The sequence below is a fragment of the Saccoglossus kowalevskii genome, chromosome 4 (genome assembly GCF_978046115.1).
Source record: "Saccoglossus kowalevskii chromosome 4, keSacKowa6.1, whole genome shotgun sequence".
NCBI lineage: Eukaryota > Metazoa > Hemichordata > Enteropneusta > Harrimaniidae > Saccoglossus > Saccoglossus kowalevskii.
In genome coordinates, this window is record NC_140644.1 from 17382949 (window position 1) to 17404912 (window position 21964).

The window sequence follows — 21964 nt, forward strand, 5'->3', positions numbered from 1 at the left end:
AAAAAAAAGCCTTAAAACTTAAGATACCTGTGTTAATTTCGTTCAAACTTGTTTGGAATACAACACATGATGTGACTCTTCTGTTTCATAATCACTGAATTTTCTTCCTAACCCCATAGTTTATGATGTCATTGAAATTTGAAGTGAACAACATTCCATTTACTGTGAAATACTATATTTTAATTGGCATTATTTTTCGCTGAAAAGACTTTTTGGGTGTTTTGTGTGGATTTTATTTTCACTGATTGAATGTAAAATATAGGAAAAAAAAGTATATTTGCTGGATTTTATTTTCACTGAATCATTCCTTCAGTGAAAATTAATTCCAAGCGAAAAGAAAGTATTTTACAGTACCGTAGTTCAAGGGGGACATGCATGCCATTATTACACTATAATTCAGACCTTACGATCCATATTAAAAACAGAAGAAAAAAAAATAAATAAATGTAATAACTAGTACAAGCAGCTTATTCCAGCGTTGGAAAATTACCGACTTCTGCCACACATCAGAATTACTTTATACTGGTGCGCAGATAACTTAATGACGTCTGTCCTCCGTCAATAAATTTAAAAATGCGATATTGATAAATACTGGACGAAGATTTGATACGGTTTGTATTAAGGATGTACTGAGTATTTGGAATGTTTCTAATCTCTCAAAACTAATACTGGATAAAGAAAATCGAAAGAAAGACTAAGAGTCTGAGAAATTTTTGCTGCTTATCATAAATGCCTCGTTCTGATATTTTAATCTCGTGTTTGCATCTCTTTTTTTTTTTCTAGAAATTTTCGATTACAGTTCGTCCTACCAGTATGTTTACCCAAAGCATTTCGAATAAATCCTTCCACGTCTTCCCTTGTTTTGTTTAAATGGACAAGGACACTTTTATAATCAGATTTATGCTTAGAAATTCATAATATTTTATATATGGATAGACGTACTGTTGACTATCCGGATACGTGGATTATCAACGAATACACGTTGTTTTAATAATCTGACGTTAGAGGGCGTGCTCCACTCTGCCCACTCACTGGCTGTGAACTGAAACTTGTCGATCAGCTGCCGATCATATTATTGTTAGGATTGTTGAATCTTCGCAACCATGAAGAAATGGCCAGAGCTCGTAGGAAAGGTGAGATTATTGGCAACCTAAACTACGTAACTGTAAATCATTTTACCAGCTGCGTACCGCTCTGGTGCCATATGACGGCGCGGAACTTTGCGATTACAAAACAGGAATATTGTGGTTAAACATTAATTACTGCCGAGTTTCAATCTGGGGCGGAAGAAGAACGGTTAACGCGATCTATTACATTTCTCTCATGTTTGCAACTTTGTTCACACATTAACATTTTCCACCCCACCTTATTTTTGCATCTTAAAAACTGGAAATTGCTTCAAGTCTATTGCTTGACGTATAGTTAGTTTGACCTCATCGATGATAGATTTCAACTAGTCGACCCATCGGCGAGGGCGCTGTGCATATAACTTCACATAATAGTCGAAAGTAAACAAATAAGCACTAAATGTATAATTTACATATATATTATTCATCCAGACGGGAGAGGAAGCAAAAGAAGTAATTTTGAAAGAGTATCCTGATTTTAAAGTAAGAATAATAAGATTTATATTCCATGTAGAAAGTACAAACATGTGCATACAGACCCGTCCAGGGACCGGTGTATTCACCAACAATCGGAACAGCAGTCTTTTGTGAAGTACAATACGATAAAGTATTTTTTTTTTGGTGAATTTTTTGAATTCAGAAATATACTGAGAATATTTCATTACGAAATGTATTTTATATACACGCCAATCTGTAACAAAATAAAAGGGTCACGTGTCGTGAAAGATAAATAGGTTATATATATGACAAGAAGATATATCATTGTATTTACGAGTGATATTGGTATTTTCAATAGCAGAGTATCGACGAAGAAGTACCGGAATGAATATTCCTCTGATACAGTACCATTTTTACCTTTCCAACCTGGTGTTTCTTGGTTTACCCATATGCTTCTAACACGACGACCATCACCTTTTGAATTTGTACAATGTCCATAGTTTGGGAATTTGAGTATGCATGAAATTTGACTGAGTGACAAATGTGAATATGCAATATAAATGCAAAGGAATAACCGTGATCGGCCGTGACCGATGAAAATTTACTGACAACATAACTGTACGCTTCTTTTAAACACCGCCCCTCTCTCGACATTACATCATTTCATTTCGTGTTCCGATTTCCCACAGGTTCAAATCATCCCAGCCGACCATGGAGTCACTTGTGATTACGTAGAAACCAGAGTACGTATATTTATCGAAGAAAATGGAAAAGTTGCCAGACCCCCGATGATTGGTTGAAAAGCTACCACTGTCAGATTTTATGGAACATACAATATGACCGAATTATTTAAAAATATATATCAGTGAATGATGGAAACTAAGAATTCAGAGCTGTGCTCATTGACACGCAGATCGCCGCAAACCAATAGCGCCACCTGTGTTGACACAATGGAGCTGTGCTATATATGCAAATTAGAATAATTTATTTCAAATGTAATTTTCCAATTAAAAGGTATATTTCAATACTTGCTCGATTAATTCATAAACACAACTTAGTGCCCAGTCAGTGTAATCAAAAAGTGATTTACAGCGGGGGAGTCGCCACCTGTGCATGTGACATGTCATTGTTTACAAACAAGTGTCTATCCATGAGCCTTTGCGTTTTTTAGCGTGTGTTGTTATCGTCGCTTGGGACTAAATTCCTGCGCATGCACTTTAACATTTAACTGTGGTGAAAATATAGACTGTGCTCGGGGATTCGAGAATGGGTAGCTTGGGTGGACGGAGGATACAGCCATGAGTGCTAGATAGCGTGCTAAATTCTTTCTGTACTGCACAAAAACTTGGGGTGGGGCGTGGCACAGCTGTTTTAATGTTAATAGTGCATTGACATGCAAAACGTCGCTATGATGAATAGCGCCACCTGTGTTGGCACAATGGTGAATAGTGAAAATGCGCAGAGGCACTTCAATAACTATCTGTGAGGGCACATTTGATTTGAGACTTTGAAATCATCTACATTACTACCTTCCATGGTTTGGGTATGCATGTCCATTTAACTGCTATGGAGGATTATAATGGATGCCTTTCTACATGTACAAAACTAACAACTTGACATTTAAGTATTTATAACATAATGTGTTTGTATTTGTTACGAGTCTTGAAAGTTGCCATCCATGTTTACTAGTAAACAGAAGTCTTCATCTTAATGGCACTGATTCAAGTCCTGGAACTTTGAATTTGCAGGTTTCGTAAAAAAACAACAATTAAAGGCCGTTGGTCGTCGCGCCGCGTTGTGTTCGATACAGAACTCATAGCGACGTACGCAACGCGTGTAAAATACATTGTTTGTTTACATGACATCCGAACACTTCCTGCGTGACGAACACCGCCCTTTAAAAAAATTCTGTTGTAAATGCTACTTACACAGTCCCCCAACAACATACAAATGATACTGCTTCTTGGGGTCATCGCCAACCTTCGATAAAACAAAGGGACATATTTTTTTCTTCAGTTGGCGGAATTGTTTTGTTCAATAATACGAGAACACTGCGTGAAATGAGCTAGCCAATAAGCGCAATAAACGGATAACATTGAATTCTTAGCGGGCATTAAAGGAAACATCAATCCAAACAACATAATGACCCCTAAAGAAAAAGCTCAACAAATGTAGGAGAATGCAATTTACATTTTTTATATCACTTTTTCATTCTCTAGATATTCAACTTTACATCAGTATTATGTAGTCAGCCATCTTGATTCTCAAGCAAAGGATTATGGGTAAAGTCTGACATCATAGAATCTGTTTTGTGCTTGCTAATTACATCTAGGAATGTTGATTTAACACATGACGGATTGCACCTTTGCAAAAAAGTGTAGAGATAAAAAAAGCTCATCTGACAAAAATGCACAACGCAAACAAAGTACATGGAGCAACAGCTTTATGACATTCAACAGCAATTAAAGTAACTGTTTACCAGGTCTCCTTGGAAATACACAAGAAATTAAAGAACCACAAGTGTCACTGAGCAAATCTCTAGAATTCTTAAACACACTTGTTGAGGAAATGCGCGGTAAAATGAGCAACCTCGAACATACCAACTACCAAATACAGCAGGTGAATTCGGATCTTACTAGACGTGTTAGTGAATTAGAGAGAGTCCAAGAAACAAAATCAGTACAGCCGAAGAGAAAAACATCGAAATCCATGGAATACAAGAAACACAGAACGAAAATACAGACGACATTTCGATAAAAGTTATAGATACAACCAGATATAACAAGTGAAGATATAGAAGTAACACATCGTATTGGTACATGAAATAGTAACAACGTAAGACAAAAAGCAATTAGTGATAGATTTTGCAACTGGAAAAAACGTGACAAGGTTTACCGTGAGAGGAAAAATATTAGAGAAAGAACAACAAATACGTTAGGATATATAATTTACATCAATGAAAACTTGACATCAAATAAACGCAACCTTCTGGAAAAAGTCAACGGGAGACGGAAGCAGCAATTTCTTTGGACTTATAATGGGAATATTTATGTTGAGAAAGAATCTGGGGCGGTTTCCATTGTTATACACAATGAATCAGATATAAACAAGTATTGTATGAATATACTAGTAGCAAGTATATGTCATTTTTATTTTATTTGTTTTCATGCAACTACCACCAGAACCAAATGTATTTAAAGTTACCTGCAATAACTATTCTGTATTCGATTTTAATACAAAATTGCCAGAGCTTAATACTAATAGCAATGTACTTTCCATATCTCATATCAATACCAGATCTATCAGGGGGAAATTCTCTCTTTCTCTCGGGTTCTCCACACTTGCCAGGGGGGAAACTCGTCTCGTCTCTCTATCTCGTCCCCTTGAGGTACGGGATCGGGAAAGTCGCTTATACCTTACTGTCAAATAAGGCACACACAACGAAATACGTTTCAGCTCTCGTCTTAGTCGATCTTTTGGAGCACTCTATAAGACACAGCGCCCTGGGGAAAAGTCCCCAAGACTCTCGCAAGGCTGACCCAAGACTCGCCCAAGACTGGACTGCCTCAAGGCTCGCCCCTGGACTCTCTCGGACTCCGTCTCTCTCTCTCTACTGCGTCTCGTGCTGTGTTCGTCAAGACGAACTCAAACTCTCTTTATTCATTTTCAAAACTCTAACCAATTACAAAACAGTAAAAAGACTCTAGGGCGTAACCTTCAATCATAAAGCCAATCACACTAAGTACTGAATACGTCATATCTTTTGATTAATCGTTCACTACATTAATAACTACGGATGTCAGAATAGCGACGGTATCTTGTAATTAGTTCCAAATCACTAAGCCAAGTTCCGTCCAAAACTTCAAATAGACCTGAACGATGACAGACATAACACAGCATTTCAGCTAATAATCAGTTAATTAAGTCGGTTAACAGATACGCGAAAACAAATTCATGACACATCCCTTCACCCAAACTGAGATATGCCTCTCGGCATTGCACGTTCATAAATCAAAGATACCGTCAGCCACTCATCGTCATAGGGTTAAATACAATACTAATAAAAGGTATAAATCAAAAAGAGTAAAACACACTAATTAAGTACAATGATTATAAAGTCTAAATACAATGGTTATAAAGTCACAAATATCAACGGTTATAAATCAAAAACAAGGGAAAGGCTACCAATCGACTCACTTTTCTCAAACATTTCGCTGAGGGTAACCCTTCGCTTCAATTTCTCCGTTACTAAGGTTACAAACTCTATATCAAAAGGTCAAAAAAAACTAAGGCGTGGCGGTGTAACCAAGCGATCGGCCAATCGCTGCAGTCAACAGCATGATCACGTGATTACCAGGGATGCGTCTCTCGGTTAAAGCATTGCAAAGCGGTAACTAATAAACAATGAATCAACAAGCTATTAATCAAACTCCTGTCATCTACGCTTATAAATTTCAACTGAACTCAAAAGTCGTTAATCTAAACAAAGGTCATACGGCGGGGAAACAGAATGCAAAGACAAAGCCGCTATCATAACACATTACTCCTCTGGCAAAAAGACGGAAAAGGCAAAACGATAGAAACTACTAAGTTACATAAACCTGTCAATCATGAACAAAAGCTTGCGTTATCAAACAATACGTATATAAGCGCACCATACTCCCATCTCAAAAAGACATTAAAAAACGTTACAAAGGTGCTATCAACTCAAAAAAGCGTCAAAAGTATTCCGGAAAACAACACATAAACAAAAACAACTCTTAAAACGTCGATATCTCTGTACTCGACAAATCTCAAAACTCTTAAAAAAAACTCTGAAAAACTCATTGGGGCATTACTTTCCCCATCATAATCCGTACTCATAAACTCATTAAAACACCATAAAACTTCACAAAACTCAAAACACTGTGTTGCAAATACTCGTCCACTGAAACGCGCTTAAATCGTTATAAAGGACCTCGAACGTCACCAAATATCATTTCAAAACAAAGATCTGGGCGCTTACATAACATACAATTCGACATCACTAAAAGAAACGGTAAAAACGATAGGAAAAGCAAGCAATACATTACATTACTGAGCAATAGGGTTAGGATTCTGGAAAAGAGTTCAACGTCCTTGAGTTACACAGTGTCAGTTACAGTGTCCAGCGAGCGGTTCTCTAAGCAATACACAGATAGCTAAAGTCAAAGTCTATAAGCGTCTCCTCTTGTCATCGCGTTAGCCGGGTCGTTCTTTCATCTTCTTGTCTTTAATGTCGCTCAATTCTTAATTATACAGTCCTATACGATACGCGTCCTTCAGAAGGGGTTCAGAAGTCTTCATCTCTTCAGCGTTGTACATCGGTGCCATACTGTTAACGGTGTTAGTCGTCAAGCGCGGTTTCGTCTCTGCCATGGAGCAGTTAGTTCGGTTCGCAAGAAAGACACATCTTCGTCATTTAACTTTTCTTCACAGGATGTCAATGTGTGTTAAACACCTGCCCGGGATCTCCACTCACGTATCAGGGGGAAATTCTCTCTTTCTCTCGGGTTCTCCACACTTGCCAGGGGGGAAACTCGTCTCGTCTCTCTATCTCGTCCCCTTGAGGTACGGGATCGGGAAAGTCGCTTATACCTTACTGTCAAATAAGGCACACACAACGAAATACGTTTCAGCTCTCGTCTTAGTCGATCTTTTGGAGCACTCTATAAGACACAGCGCCCTGGGGAAAAGTCCCCAAGACTCTCGCAAGGCTGACCCAAGACTCGCCCAAGACTGGACTGCCTCAAGGCTCGCCCCTGGACTCTCTCGGACTCCGTCTCTCTCTCTCTACTGCGTCTCGTGCTGTGTTCGTCAAGACGAACTCAAACTTGCTTTATTCATTTTCAAAACTCTAACCAATTACAAAACAGTAAAAAGACTCTAAGGCGTAACCTTCAATCATAAAGCCAATCACACTAAGTACTGAATACGTCATATCTTTTGATTAATCGTTCACTACATTAATAACTACGGATGTCAGAATAGCGACGGTATCTTGTAATTAGTTCCAAATCACTAAGCCAAGTTCCGTCCAAAACTTCAAATAGACCTGAACGATGACAGACATAACACAGCATTTCAGCTAATAATCAGTTAATTAAGTCGGTTAACAGATACGCGAAAACAAATTCATGACAGATCACTAAAAAGGCATTTTCAAATTGATGATGTTAGAGAAATATATGAAGAGTGCATTGAAAGACATTTCAAATGTATTGCATTGACAGAAATCTGGCAAGTTGATAACAAAGACCAACACAAAACCATTCATTAGAAATTAAAAAGAGGGATTGTGGGAAGGGTGGGGTGTTGAAATCTGCGTTAACCAGACATTTCTCGAAGTCTCAGGAAAACATGCACCATTAAAACCGAAGGGGTAAAGCTGAACGTAGAAGTAAAGACAAGCCTTGGATAACTAAAGCAATTAGAAAATCGATTAAGGTAGAGATGCAGGTTTGTGGGCACTTGGGAGTGAAAGTCTTGGCTATAGACTGTTAATATTTTGTAGAATTGTTAATAGTGGAACATACTCAAAAGACGATTTTAAAATATAGATAACAGGGGCAAACATTCTCTCTTTTGTATGCTTAGCAAGATTTAGCAAGGCTGTACATAAATAATAAAAAAGAAACATGATGAAAAAAAGAAATGACGGGATCTCCGTATCATGCACTATATTTAACTTTTTACAAAACGATAATACATTTAAATTTGGAGCTGTTACAGCCATTTTAATTATGAGCATTAGCAAACTACTTGAGTGAATTGTTATGCAAATTAGCAATTATCTCAGCTTCTTTTTAGTGCACATCTAAAATAGCTCCTAGACGCTTTGACCTTTTGTTTTGAAATTTTCACAAATGATTGACAATGTCGGAACATTGATTTTGGTTGAAGTGTTACAACAATCGTACAGACAACTAGCCTAGGTGTTAATTTATGCATAAACTTGAAGTAGTAAAATTTGAGCTGCAAAGTTGACAACTGGTAGACAGTTTTCAAGACGGCACTTTCTTCATTATACCCGTAAACCAATTTTGACAGGAAGCAGAAGGATGGTTTAGAAGCTATTTTTTTAAAATCACTTTTGACCAAAAAAGTACATTTTTGTGCAAATAAAAAAAAAAAAATTAATTTCAAACTACAGTGTCCTTAAAAAAATACTAACAACATTTTAAAATTCATACAATAAGTTTTCCGAGAATATATAGTTTTTTGGACAAGGGAGGTCATCTTGGTTCCCTAATTAACTAATTAAAATACCTGTCAGGTAAACTGCATCTCTACCTTAAAAGAAAACATGCACTTTACAATAAACTTGTCAACAATAATTGAACCATTACGCACTCATTATAACAAATATAGAAATATTTTTACGAAAATACTGAAAAAAGCAAAAAAATACACTACACAACTGTTTTCATTGCAAGTCAGAACAACATGAAAAAAAACATGGGCCACTATAATAAATGATTTACTTGGTAACAACAAAAACAAGAATTTAAAGGTACCAAGTCAGCTGAACTTGGCAATGAAACAATTAACCATACCCATCTACAGGACATTTTGTAAATATTGGTAAAAAACCTTTAAAAACAAGTAGCGACTTTCGTTCTCATTTACACACTTCACCACCATATTAATTTTTTATCAAACCTGTAACTGAGCATGGCGTTCATGATATGATCGTATCACTGGATAATAGGAAGGCTACAGGATATAATCACATTAATGTCAGACTTTTAAAAGATTCTGTGAGTGTTATTTCTGTACCACTGTGTTATCTAATTAACCTCTCTATATCATAAGGTCTCTTTTCCGATGATTTGAAAACAGCACGGGTTATTTCAGTACACAAAAAAGGGAAAATATGAGGATATGGGAAATTACAACCTATATCTATTTTGCTTATAATTTGTAAATTATTTGAAAAAAGTATGAACAATAAACAACTAGTTAAATATTTTGATAGTCATAACATGTTCTACGAACACCAACATGGTTTTAGAGAAAACAAACAGTACACAGATCTCACTCATTAGCTTAACTCAATATCTACTTCACGAAATTGACCAAGGGAATTTCACTGTTGGGCTGTTCATATACTTCTCTAAAGCATTTGACAGTATCAATTACAATATCTGACTTGCCAAACTCGACCATTATGGTGTTACCTTTTCAATGGCCCACAAGTTTTTTTGCCCCTAGGAGTCACTTTGTTGGCATTCATTCAATCAACAAATTTGGCAATATCATGTGGAGTCCGACATGTTTCCATATTAGGACCAACTTTATTTCCTATATACATCAATGATATCAACACTTCTTCAGAAATGTTTAATTTTAGGCTTTATGCAGACGACTCGAATTTATTTTACACAATTAAAAATACTAATAAACCAAGGTTACAGAGTGGTGCGATGCCAACAAGCTGATTATAAACGCAACCAAATATGATGAATTTGTTTTTGCATATCTGTTAATCGACTTAATTAGCTGATTACGAATGAATGGCTGTGTTATGTCTGTCATCGTTTAGGCAGGCGAGGTCCTGGACGGAACTCGACTCAGTGATTTGGAACTAATTACGAGATAACCGTCGCTATTCGGACTACTATTTCTGACAGTTTAGTATTCATAACTATTAATGTAGTGAACGATTAATCAAAAGATATGACGTATTCAGTACTTAGTGTGATTAGCTGTATGATTGAAGGTTACGCCCTAGAGTCTTTTTACTGTTTTGTAATTGGTTAAGATTTTGAAAGTGAATAAAGTTGTTTTAGTTGGTCTGGAGAGTCTTGGGGCGAGCTTTGAGGCAGTTCAGTCTTGGGCTAGTCTTGGGTCAGCCTTGCGATAGTCTTGGGGACTTTTCCCCAGGGCGCTGTGTCTTATAGAGTGCACGACTGATCAACTAAGACGAGAGTTGAAACGTATTTCGTTGTGTGTGTCTTATTTGACTGTAAAGTTAAAGTGACTTTCCCGATCCCGGACCTCAAGGGGACGCGATAGAGAGACGAGACGAGATTCCCCCATGGCACGTGTGGAGAACCCAGAGGCTGAAGATTTCCCCCCTGATACGTGAGTGGAGATCCCGGACAGGGGTTTAACACACATCCCGGCCCCCCACTCTCTATATTTAGGGGGGGGGCTATGCTTGTCCCCTCATTTTTTGACCCCCCCCTATCTAGGGAAAAGAAGAAAATTTAACCCCCCTTTCACGGGCTTTTCCGATGAATTTCACCCCCTATCTAGGGAACTTTTCAGTCTAGAACTCCTTTTAAACCCCCCTTTTTTGTATATCGCGGGAAGTGTTTTGAAATACACCCCGTATTTTGAGAATCTCGGGAAAACAAACAAAAAATACCCCCTTTTCTACGATTTTCTCGGGAAAATGTCCCGAGACAGATCGTCAAAAAGTACCCTCTTTCCCGAGAAAATGGGAACTCGCATGCGGCCCCCTATGGATCCTGAGTGGGGGGGGACACACATTGACATCCTGTGAAAAAAAGTGAAAGGCGAAGGTGTGTCTTTCTTGCGAACCAAACTAACAGCTCGACCACAGAAACAAAACCACGCTTGACGACTAACATCGCTAACAGCATGGCACCGATGAACAACACTGAAGACATGAAGACTTCGGAACCCCTTCGGAAGGACGAGTATCGAATAGGACTGAATAATCAAGACTTGAGCGACATTAAAGACATGAAGATGATAAAGAACGGCCTGGACTAACGCGACGACAAGAGAAGAGATGCTTAGACTTTGAATTAGAACTTTAGCTATCTGTGTATTGCTTAGAGAACTGCTCGATGGACACTGTAACTGACACTGTACCTCAAAACGTTGAACTCTTTTCCAATCCCAACACTATTGTTTAGTATGTGACGTATTGCTTGCTTTTCCTATCGTTTTTATCGTTTTTTTGCTAATAATTGTATGTTATTTGAGCGCCCAGATCTTCTTTTGAACTGATATTTAGTGACGTGCGAGGTCCTTTATAACGATTAAAGCGCGCCTCAGTGGACAAGTATTTGCAACACATTGTTTTGAGTTTTGTGAAGTTTTATGGTGTTTAATGAGTTTATGAGTAAGGATTATGATGGGAGGAATGATGCCCCCATGAGTTTTTAAGAGTTTTGAGATTTGTCGATGTACAGAGATATCGACGTTTTAAGAGTTGTTTTTGTTTATGTGTTGTTTCGGCATACTTCTGACGCTTTTTGAGTTGAGAGCACTTTTGTAACGTTTTTTAATGTCTTTTTGGAATGAGTTTGGTGCGCTTATATACGTATTGTTTGATAATGCAAGATTTTGTTCATGATTGACAGGATTACATGTAACTTAGTAGTGTTTATCGTTTTAGTCTTCCCCCCGTCTTTTTTTTGCCAGAGGAGTAATGTGTTATGAAAGCGACATTGTTTTTGCATTCCGTTTCCACGCCATATGACCTTTGTTTAGATTAACGACTTTTGAGTTCAGTTGAAGTTTATAAGCGTATGTGACAGGAGTTTGATTAATAGCTTGTTTACTCATTGTTTATTAGTTACCGCTTTGCAATGCTTTAACCGAGAGACGCATCCCTGGTAATCACGTGATCATGCTGTCGACTGCAGCGATTGGTTGATCGCTTGGTTACACCGCCACGCCTTAGTTTTTTTGACCTTTTAATATAGAGTTTGTAATCTTAGTAATGGGAGACAGTGCAGTGAAGGGTTACTTCAGCGAACTGTTTGAGAAAAGTGAGTCGATTGATAGCCTTTCCCTTGTTTTTTGATTTATAACCGTTGATATTTGTGACTTTATAACCATTTTTTTAGACTTTATAATCATTGTACTTAATCAGTGTGTTTTACTCTTTTGATTTATTCTTTTTATTAGTATTGTATTTAACCCGTATGACGACGAGTAGATGACGCTATCTTTGATTTATGAACGTGTTATGCCAGGAGGCATGGCTCAGTTTGAGTGAAGGGATGTATGATGAATTTGTTTTTGCGTATCTGCTAATCGACTTAATTAGCTGATTATGAATGAATGGCTGTGTTATGTCTGTCATCGTTTAGGCAGGCGAGGTCCTGGACGGAACTCGACTCAGTGATTTGGAACTAATTACGAGATAACCGTCGCTATTCGGACTACTATTTCTTTTCTGACAGTTTAGTATTCGTAACTATTAATGTAGTGAACGATTAATCAAAAGATATGACGTATTCAGAACTTAGTTAAGATTTTGAAAGTGAATACAGTTGTTTTAGTTGGTCTTGGAGAGTACACGAGGACAGACGCAGTCCAGTCCTGGAGAGTCTTGGGGCGAGCCTTGAGGCAGTCCAGTCTTGGGCTAGTCTTGGGTCAGCCTTGCGATAGTCTTGGGGACTTTTCCCCAGGGCACTGTGTCTTATAGAGTGCACGACTGATCGACTAAGACGAGAGTTGAAATGTATTTCGTTGTGTGTGTTTTATTTGACTGTAAAGTTAAAGTGACTTTCCCGATCCCGCACCTCAAGGGGACGCGATAGAGAGACGAGACGAGATTCCCCCCTGGCACGTGTGGAGAACCCCAGAGGAAAAGAATTTTCCTCCTGATACAAAACCCAATATTTAGTAACTCGTAGCACTAAGAGAAAGATAACATCATCTGGAGTTTTCTTACTGAATGACACAACAATTCAAACTTATTATCGAAAATCGACATCCTGGGGGTCAAAGAAAACATCAGTAGACTTACAGGTATTTTCCATAAACTTCGTTATATTGTTCTTCAATCTGTTCTTGTTATGATTTATTTCTTATGGGGTTTAGAGGTATTGGGTAATACCTATTCAACTTATTTAAATGATTTTTTTTTATTCAAAAGAAAATTATTATAATAATTACTTTTAGTGATAGACATGCACCCTCAGCACCATTATTTAGAAAACTAGGAATTGAATATATTTTAACAACACAAATTACAACTAGCCATATTTGTCCAAGATGTTATTAATAACAGGTTGCCATACATATTCCGATATTACTACGTCCTAATTTGTCATTCACATAGTACCAGACAAAATCAAAGAAATGATCTTAAAATCCCCCAAATTAAACATAAAGCGGGAAAGTTAAGTATGCAGGAGCAAAATTATGGAATAGCAGGAATATACAATGTAGAATTACAAATAAAAAAATGACCTACAAGCTAGTTTCCAACATAAAAATATATAAAAATTATAATATTTTATTAAATTGCATTCCTGCACTTCCAGGTTGTTTTGACTGGCTCACTACTATTCTTATTTTCTATTTATGTTAAAGTGAACATAACGCCCAGTTAATATTTTGTAATCTGTGATTTACAGCCCAGGGGCTGGACTCGATTTGTTGCTAATCGCAACTATTTTCGACCCATATTCCATTTGTATATTTTTGATTATTTATATTCTCTATGTTGCGTTGTAAAGACTTACTTTTTTTTTGGAATAAACAGCTATCTATCTATGTGTATCGAAAATATGACGCAGGCATGTAAGTGACAGGATATACCAATTTTAAGTTGGTTAGCGTCAAGTCATAGAGTATCTTTGCCAGCCAAACCAGAAATCTTGCAAGAATTACTGTGGCTGAGAAAAACCCACAAATTGAGGTTATGTGAACATGGTTTGATTGAGTAATGAAGTTACTAGTTGTACAATACCATTTTTGTCAGTTACAACTACCACAGGAGTGCAGGCACACATCTTTGTGCAAGGTGCATGATCTCTATTGATGACTTACTGTTTGAGAATATGCTATCATATGTAAAGGTTTCTATATTCATTTCAAAATGATGGCGAAAAGAGACTACTTTTGCAAAAAGTATCAGGAGCAGTAAGATTTTAGATGGGATAGCATTTTTCCAGGTTCGCTAGCCCTGTCAGATAGTGATGAATATAGTGGTGTTAATGTTTGGTAGCTTGTGAGTTATTATATCGAATGTTTCAAAATAGGGGCCAGTCTCGGACATTCAACAAAGGTGTGCACCAAATCATCGTTTTCGTTACAGAAAAGACATTCATCTGACGTACGTATTTGAGATTTCAATAAATGACCACCTGTAGGATATGCAGCGTGCAAGAGACGCCACTGTAGGTCACCATCCTTTTTGTGGTTGGTTGGAAGGAAGTAGTAATCTGTAAAATTAGGTTTGTAGACAAGGTTGAGAGATAGAACATCTCTCCAGACATTATCGCTGAGTGTTGTTACTTTTGACATTTTATTTTGATACAAGAAATTTATATATTCTCCCTTGTCAAATTTGTACAGCGGGCAATTTAATAGAATGGTATTGCCCTTATTAATAAAGTGAGTAGTTGTTGTTGTTGTTGTTGTTGTCAGGTATTTGTATTTCATTTGTTATTTATTATATCATTGTTATTGTCAATAATGTTACCAATGAGTTGGTATGGCTTGGTGTGTCGCATCAAGGGCCAATCAGTCTCTTTGAATATATGGGTACTATTTCATGTAAATTATCAACTTGTAGCCAATTATTACTACCGTAACCTATCAGATCAACTACTTTGGTAATGCCAGCTTCACGGAAATGTAACAAATTAAGTGGTGTGTTTTTAATTGGTTGCAAGACCAGTGGGTTATTAAACAATGGTTTTGCGCACACTTCCTGAAACGTGGATGATTTGTCCTTTATTAAAGTAACAAATTAAGAACCAAGTCTTGAGAATGTCAAGAGAGAACCAAGTCTTGAGAATGTCATGATAAAATGCTAGAAGGTCAACAGTTGGTTTGTTGAGGCGTGTGATAAATAGATAAATAGTCATAATTCAAAAGTTGTACAATCCTAAGAAAATAACTAGTGTTTTAAATTAGCATACAAATACCGTTGAATGAACTGAATACGGAAAGTAGTAATACGTGTGTACAAATTTATCAAACCTTGGCCACCTTCACTTATGGGCTAGTAAACTGTTTCCGTAGTAACCCAATGGCGACCTTGCCAGACAAATTTCAGAAACATTTGTTGAAGTTCATAACGTTTTTCAGAGGTGAACAAAGACAAACAAATCGATGTAATAGTTTTAATGCTACCACTAAAGCGCGTGTTTCGATTCAGATTTGTCGATTCCCAGTTTTTATCTAAGGATACTTGATTATTTTCAGGAAAAGTGCCTAAGATTTCAAACCATTATTGTTCCAGGTTATACCCATTGGTCGGTTGTTGTTTTCCATTTGCCGACCCATAAACCTTGCGATTTCCCGTAATTAACACAGGAATTGCTACCACGTTCATAGACGTGCAGCCACTCTACAAGTTTGAAAAAAAAAATCACTATTTTATGTGAGAAAAAACACACACATCGTTTGCATAGTTAGTCAGATTAATTAATTGCGAAATTTCACACCTCGAATTTAAAGTAACGGTTCTATGGCTAATGAATACATTCATTGAAGTTGACATGAGAACAGCTTTGCCGTATTCCACGTGGGAAAGGTATGGGATATGTGAGGTTAATGTTGATATGTAAGAGCTAAATGTATTTGACAAACTGTTCTCCAAATCCAAAAGCCTGCAGTGTACTAAAAAGATAACTGCGATGAATGCGATAAAACGCATTCTCCTGGTCTCTAAAGTAGACAATGCTGAGTGAGATATTATTTTCATTTAAATATGTTATGACGTCACGTAGTAGGTTTATATTATCAAATATCTGTCGGCCCGAAACACGGTACGTTTGAACAGTGTTAATAATGTTACCAAGTGCACATTTTAGCCTGAGTAAAATGACTTTTGTCAAAACCTTGTAATTCAGCACATAAAAGACTTTACAACAAAGAATTATTTCCTTTATTGGAAGGAGCGTTGTCATAGCCCGCCGGCAAGACAAAGGCAGAATACCGTCCTCTAACGAGGCTTTAAAAACATTCTATAAATCTGGTTCAATCAGTGACAAGAAGTGTTTATAAAACTCCCCGGGCAGTCCATCGATGCCGGGTGATTTTCCATTGGATTAACTGCATTTGACAGTTCACCATGTGGATGTTCAGCTACAGTACCGCCGGACCGCTGCAACTGGTGCCTCAATGTGTCTTTCAATGTAAAAAAAAAGAACGCTGTTGACGCATCTTTCTGATTTAGGATTTTTTGCCGGGATCTGATTGCGGCCTCTTTAGTTTCAGTGTGGACAGGTTTTCTAGTAGCGCCTTTTTGTCGTTTATTTCTGTATTCATTGCTGGAGTGTTAAGTGTATTTTGTTCAAGGTGTGCGATTTCTTTATTGAGTGTGCATTTAGTTTGCTTATAATTTTTACTAAGTTTTGCTGTATATTGTTGAGTAAATTCTTTAATTTTAGTCTTCCCAACATCCCACCACGCGTGTCTGCCCATTACGCGATATCAACCAATAATCATATATAATTTGACAGCACTCTTCATAAATCAAGGAAGGATTACGGTTGCTGACATGTGTAAAAGACATACACAGTGTGACAATACAGTGACAGACAGGTTCAAATGCGGCTCGATTGACGTGTATTTGATTCATTGTGTGAGGGATTTATCAATAGGTGATTTACTTTGATTCCTTATCTATGTAAATTCTCGCGCATTGACATGACGCCAAGCATCAATAAGTTTGAACTGCGCCGTTAAACTAAAGAGAAAGTTTGTAAATGGAACGATTGGCTAAGAACTGTTAGGCCTGTCAATATTTGGATTTATAGTGCTATTAAAATGAATAATGTTAGATAAGCTGCCATATATGTTATAAGTTGTAAAAAAAATTTGATGAGGTAAAATAAATACATTAAGTCCTGATAGAAGGGCAACAAAATAAAAAAGAATATCAACGAATATGCAATCGTCAAGAAATAGCAAAAGCGATTCATGACTGTGTCATCACGATTTGAACACTTGGATATTATATCACACCTTTACATTTTGCGATATGAATACAATTATGTGCGAGTGTTGAGACAATTGAACTATTGAATACACAAAAGCATGGTTTAGTTTTGCAATCAAGATTTATTTTAAACTATATGCCAGTCACGTGTACGATTGTAAGATTTAATTTCTCAATTAAACATATTGCATTCGCCGTGTCCATCTCGATGTGTTTCGCTTGAAATGGTATTGAAAAATATGTTATTTCGACATTATATTCAGTAAGCCTCATATTCTACAGTTCCGAATTGGCAAACATATCAAATCAAAGCAGACTTGAGAGAAAAAAATCAAACATGTATCAGAAAAACGTCATCATATGTATTTAAATTGGTGAGGTATTTATTAGCTTATGAGAATTGACTTTTGTCCTGCTTATCATGGCCAGGTGAATTGTTCTTCTGTATGCATGTTCATTTCCTTGAATCGGCACGTGTGTGTTTGCGTGCATACAGACTACAAACTATTGTGCTTCTATTCTTATGCAGATTGTAAACGACCACAATCTATTGATATGCAGATTGTAAATGACCACAATATATTGATATGCAGATTCTAAACGACCACAATATATTGATATGCAGATTATAAACGACCACAATCTATTGACATGCAGATTGTAAACGACCACAATATATTGATATGCAGATTCTAAACGACCACAATATATTGATATGCAGATTCTGAACGACCACAATATATTGATATACAGATTCTAAACGACCACAATCTATTGACATGCAGATTGTAAACGACCACAATATATTGATATGCAGATTCTAAACGACCACAATCCATTGATATGCAGATTCTAAACGACCACAATATATTGATATACAGATTCTAAACGACCACAATATATTGATATGCAGATTCTAAACGACCACAATATATTGATATGCAGATTCTGAACGACCACAATATATTGATATACAGATTCTAAACGACCACAATATATTGATATGCAGATTCCAAACGACCACACTTGATTGTTAACCACATACACACCTGCATTCATATACAGTTTATAACTAAAACTCAACCTTATAAACCAACAAGATTCACTTGTACAGTTAACCGCACACGACGCAACCGAAAGTTCCGAAGATTTGAATTTGGGAGAAGTTAGTGTTTTCCCCGATTATTCAAAACAAAGTTGGTCAAAGGTTGAGTTAAAGCGCACTCAAAATGCTACCCATTAGACGAGGATGCTCCCGATGGTCTATATTCACTTATTGCCTCAGTTCACGTTTCGTGACTGTATTACATTTTGAAAAAAATATGTATGAAGGCTTAATTTTTTTGATTTCAAATTACTATGTCACATAGCAGCCATACAATAAAACTCTGCAGAATTGCATTGGATTTAAAGCACTGCCAAAAAAAATCCCGGAAATCCAGATTTCAAATGAAAAACCGCATAGCAATTGTCATTTGAACATTCTAATACACATTTACTTTAAATCGCGCCCTCTAGCGACGAAGCGAATCTGTGACGTAAACTGGGTGACGGGAAAGCAGATCGAAGTGACGATATAATTTTGATTTGTAATCGTCAATCAATTAAGATACTGTTTTTCAGATATTTTATTATATTCTAGATGACGAGCAACTATACGTCATAACCAGCTGGCGTACAATTGATAATCAAAGAAATGCGATTAATTTTAAATCGATATTTACTATATGGGAGTGGGGGTAGCCATCTTGAATGCGGCTGCGTCTCATATAGTAAATATTGATTTGAACGACATTGCTTCCGCCTATATACGTCATATTGACGTCACAGAAGCGCCGCGTCATTAGAGTCCGTGACATGTAGAAATAGAATGCTACTTGTATCAAGTTCAACCGACGTGGAACGCTTTCGTGTATTACCTTATCACTTAGGACTGCAGCAGCTCACTGAAAGTAAAATACACATAATAACTATGTTACAACCATGGGTACACGTTAGGTTTAGTTTAATATATCGCTTCTGGCTTCCTCGATGATGTAGAGATAAGCAATTATTGAACACGAGACTTTTTCTCGCGCCAGTTGGAGTTGTTTACCATGGCCAGGGTCACGTACCTCATCATGTAACGTATCACAATAATAGATGAATGTTCATTTCGAATTTAGTGGGACGGCGTATGTCAACGTTGTTGTTGTATCATCATGGGGGATTCTGTGTGTTCGTTGTTCCACGTGGGAAGTAATTTGGTTGGGCAACACAATTTATAGTACAACTGACCGATGATTACAAACTATACTCACAGGGAAATTGACAGATAAACGATTTTTCATCGGCACACCAGTCATCGTCCAATTTAAAGGCATTATTGCCATCACGATTCCTAAAATTAAAACACAATTGGACATCACTAAAATTCGTGTTCCTAATATATCAGCCGCCACTTTTCGCATCACCACGTAAAATAACATAAATACGATATCATAAACAAATACAACACAAATTGTTAATATAATTAACAATTTATCTGAAGGTCATTCAAATAATAACGTTGCCAAGTCAACCAATGTACTCAGTGAGGTAATGTAGATGTAATATTTATCTCGACTTGAAATACATCATACATACGAAAACTTACCACATTTGAACGCAATTCTGACCAATTCCGTCTCTCATGTGATTGTTTGGTTGATCTTCATACCAAGGCGGATATTCAAGAGGTAGCGTAATTCCGCTGCTTGTGGAAGAGTCGCAATAAAATTCGAAAGATAATTCCTCAGCTTTATCACTTGCCCCAATCCAGTAACCTTTATTTTTTGGTTTTTGTAAGCGATTATCTAGCATTACCTGGTTAATAAATCTTCTTAACTTATTGAAAAGAGACCTGTCATTGACCACTGCCAATTTACATCCACATGCATCCGCGGCTTCGTCCCATGACATTTTCTTATCGAACCAAAACTCATAGCCGATACAATTGTCATTATCGTGCGCGACTAATGAAAACGAACATAAGATTTAAATTTGCATTTACATTTAACACATATAATCTAAGTGCTTTGGTTTATTTTGCATAGTAATTCATAAAATCCAGTTTAAACAATTTATGCCCTTGAACTACTTTTCCCACACGAAAACATAAATAAATCTCCATGAAGAATAAAACTAACCATTGGTTCCCGTATATGGGACTCATTATAAATTAACATATAAATAAAATCACATGTAAAAGGTTTATTTTGTTGATTGATATTTATTGTATGTAAGTAATGACTCGAAGAGGATGTATAAAGAAATCTTGTTCCTCCAAAACACGTTTTGTACTAGGTATAAAGGCGTAAATGTTTTCAGTTTGAGCCAAAAACTTATGTTGAAACGTTCCCATTATAACAATTTTAATGACCTTAATCTTTAAAAAATATACTAATAACAAAATGTCAGTCCGCGTGTGCATATATCTCTAGTGCGATATTTCCCCTTCACTCAGTTCCTTGTATGTCGCACTCATTTTTAAATATCACATGCAATACAAAATCATGAGACGAACAATGTACGTACCGATGTGGTTGCCTTCATCAGATTTCTGTAATGAAATGTACAAACATTGTATTTACCAGCTCCATGCTAATATATGCATCGGGAATGAAGTCGCATTTTTTTTTGACAATGCGTTTCTGTGACGTCATAGTGTCGTGTCAACATTGTCGTTCAAATAGGTTATTTGATACGGTGTGTAAATGCTAAATGCTAAAGATACTGCATGGTTAAGATTACCACACCCACTGATCAAGTGTCATATGGAATATGAACACTAGATGACAACAATATACACATATATTATATTCGACATTAACAATTAATTAATTATTTTTTTTTATTTCACCATTTCACGTTATTGAAACAAATGATACAAATAAGTCAAGGAGGCAGTTTAGCGGAACTGGTCAAGTGTCTGACCACGTTGAGGAAAAATAATTAAAAAATAAAATAAGTTGTTCTGGTAACCTAACTTACGCAGTCATATCATATATACTTTTAGAACTGATAGGCTTTAGCATATTACCAAATGTTAACAAAACTCAATAAAAGTGCAGCCGTTCATGAAAAAACACTACAAGAAGACATTTCGTTGACCACAAATAAAACCATGCTCCTCGGCCAATGCAAAATAATGGCTGGTTTTATCAAATATGATGATTGAGTTTTGTCTCAGTTATTACTTATAGCAACTTTTTACCACGTTTCTTGCACAATTTAAAATTTACCTGGAAGCTCTCTCATTATAACGTAGAGCGTTTCGCATGTCATCCACATGCAGTGGTTCAACTTCTGAAACATCCCCGCTAAGAATTTCATTGACTAGTTATAACAATGGGTATACGCGCCGTCTCTAGTGTGTATGGTTTGGTAATTGTGTCTATGTATCAGGTATGTGAAATATTGTCAAAAAATAAATTACTAAAATATTAACAAGTCATTAAATAAATTAAACTTA

General features: G+C 36.6%; 2 protein-coding genes across 2 annotated transcripts; one reads left to right on the forward strand and one right to left on the reverse strand.

Annotated features, from left to right (window-relative positions):
* Window positions 1–1012: 1012 nt before the first annotated feature.
* On the forward strand, window positions 1013–2592 carry LOC100378558 (uncharacterized). Its single transcript, XM_078007265.2, has 3 exons — window positions 1013–1133; window positions 1560–1610; window positions 2255–2592. The coding sequence occupies exons 1-3, from the start codon at window positions 1104–1106 to the stop codon at window positions 2363–2365; spliced, it is 192 nt and encodes a 63-aa protein (XP_077863391.1). The 5' UTR covers window positions 1013–1103; the 3' UTR covers window positions 2366–2592.
* Window positions 2593–19395: 16803 nt separating this feature from the next.
* Window positions 19396–20412, reverse strand: LOC100367108 (hepatic lectin-like). The gene is made up of 3 exons (XM_006813564.3): window positions 20108–20412; window positions 19773–19852; window positions 19396–19418 (listed from the first exon to the last, which is right to left on the reverse strand). The coding sequence occupies exons 1-3, from the start codon at window positions 20410–20412 to the stop codon at window positions 19396–19398; spliced, it is 408 nt and encodes a 135-aa protein (XP_006813627.2).
* Window positions 20413–21964: the final 1552 nt, after the last annotated feature.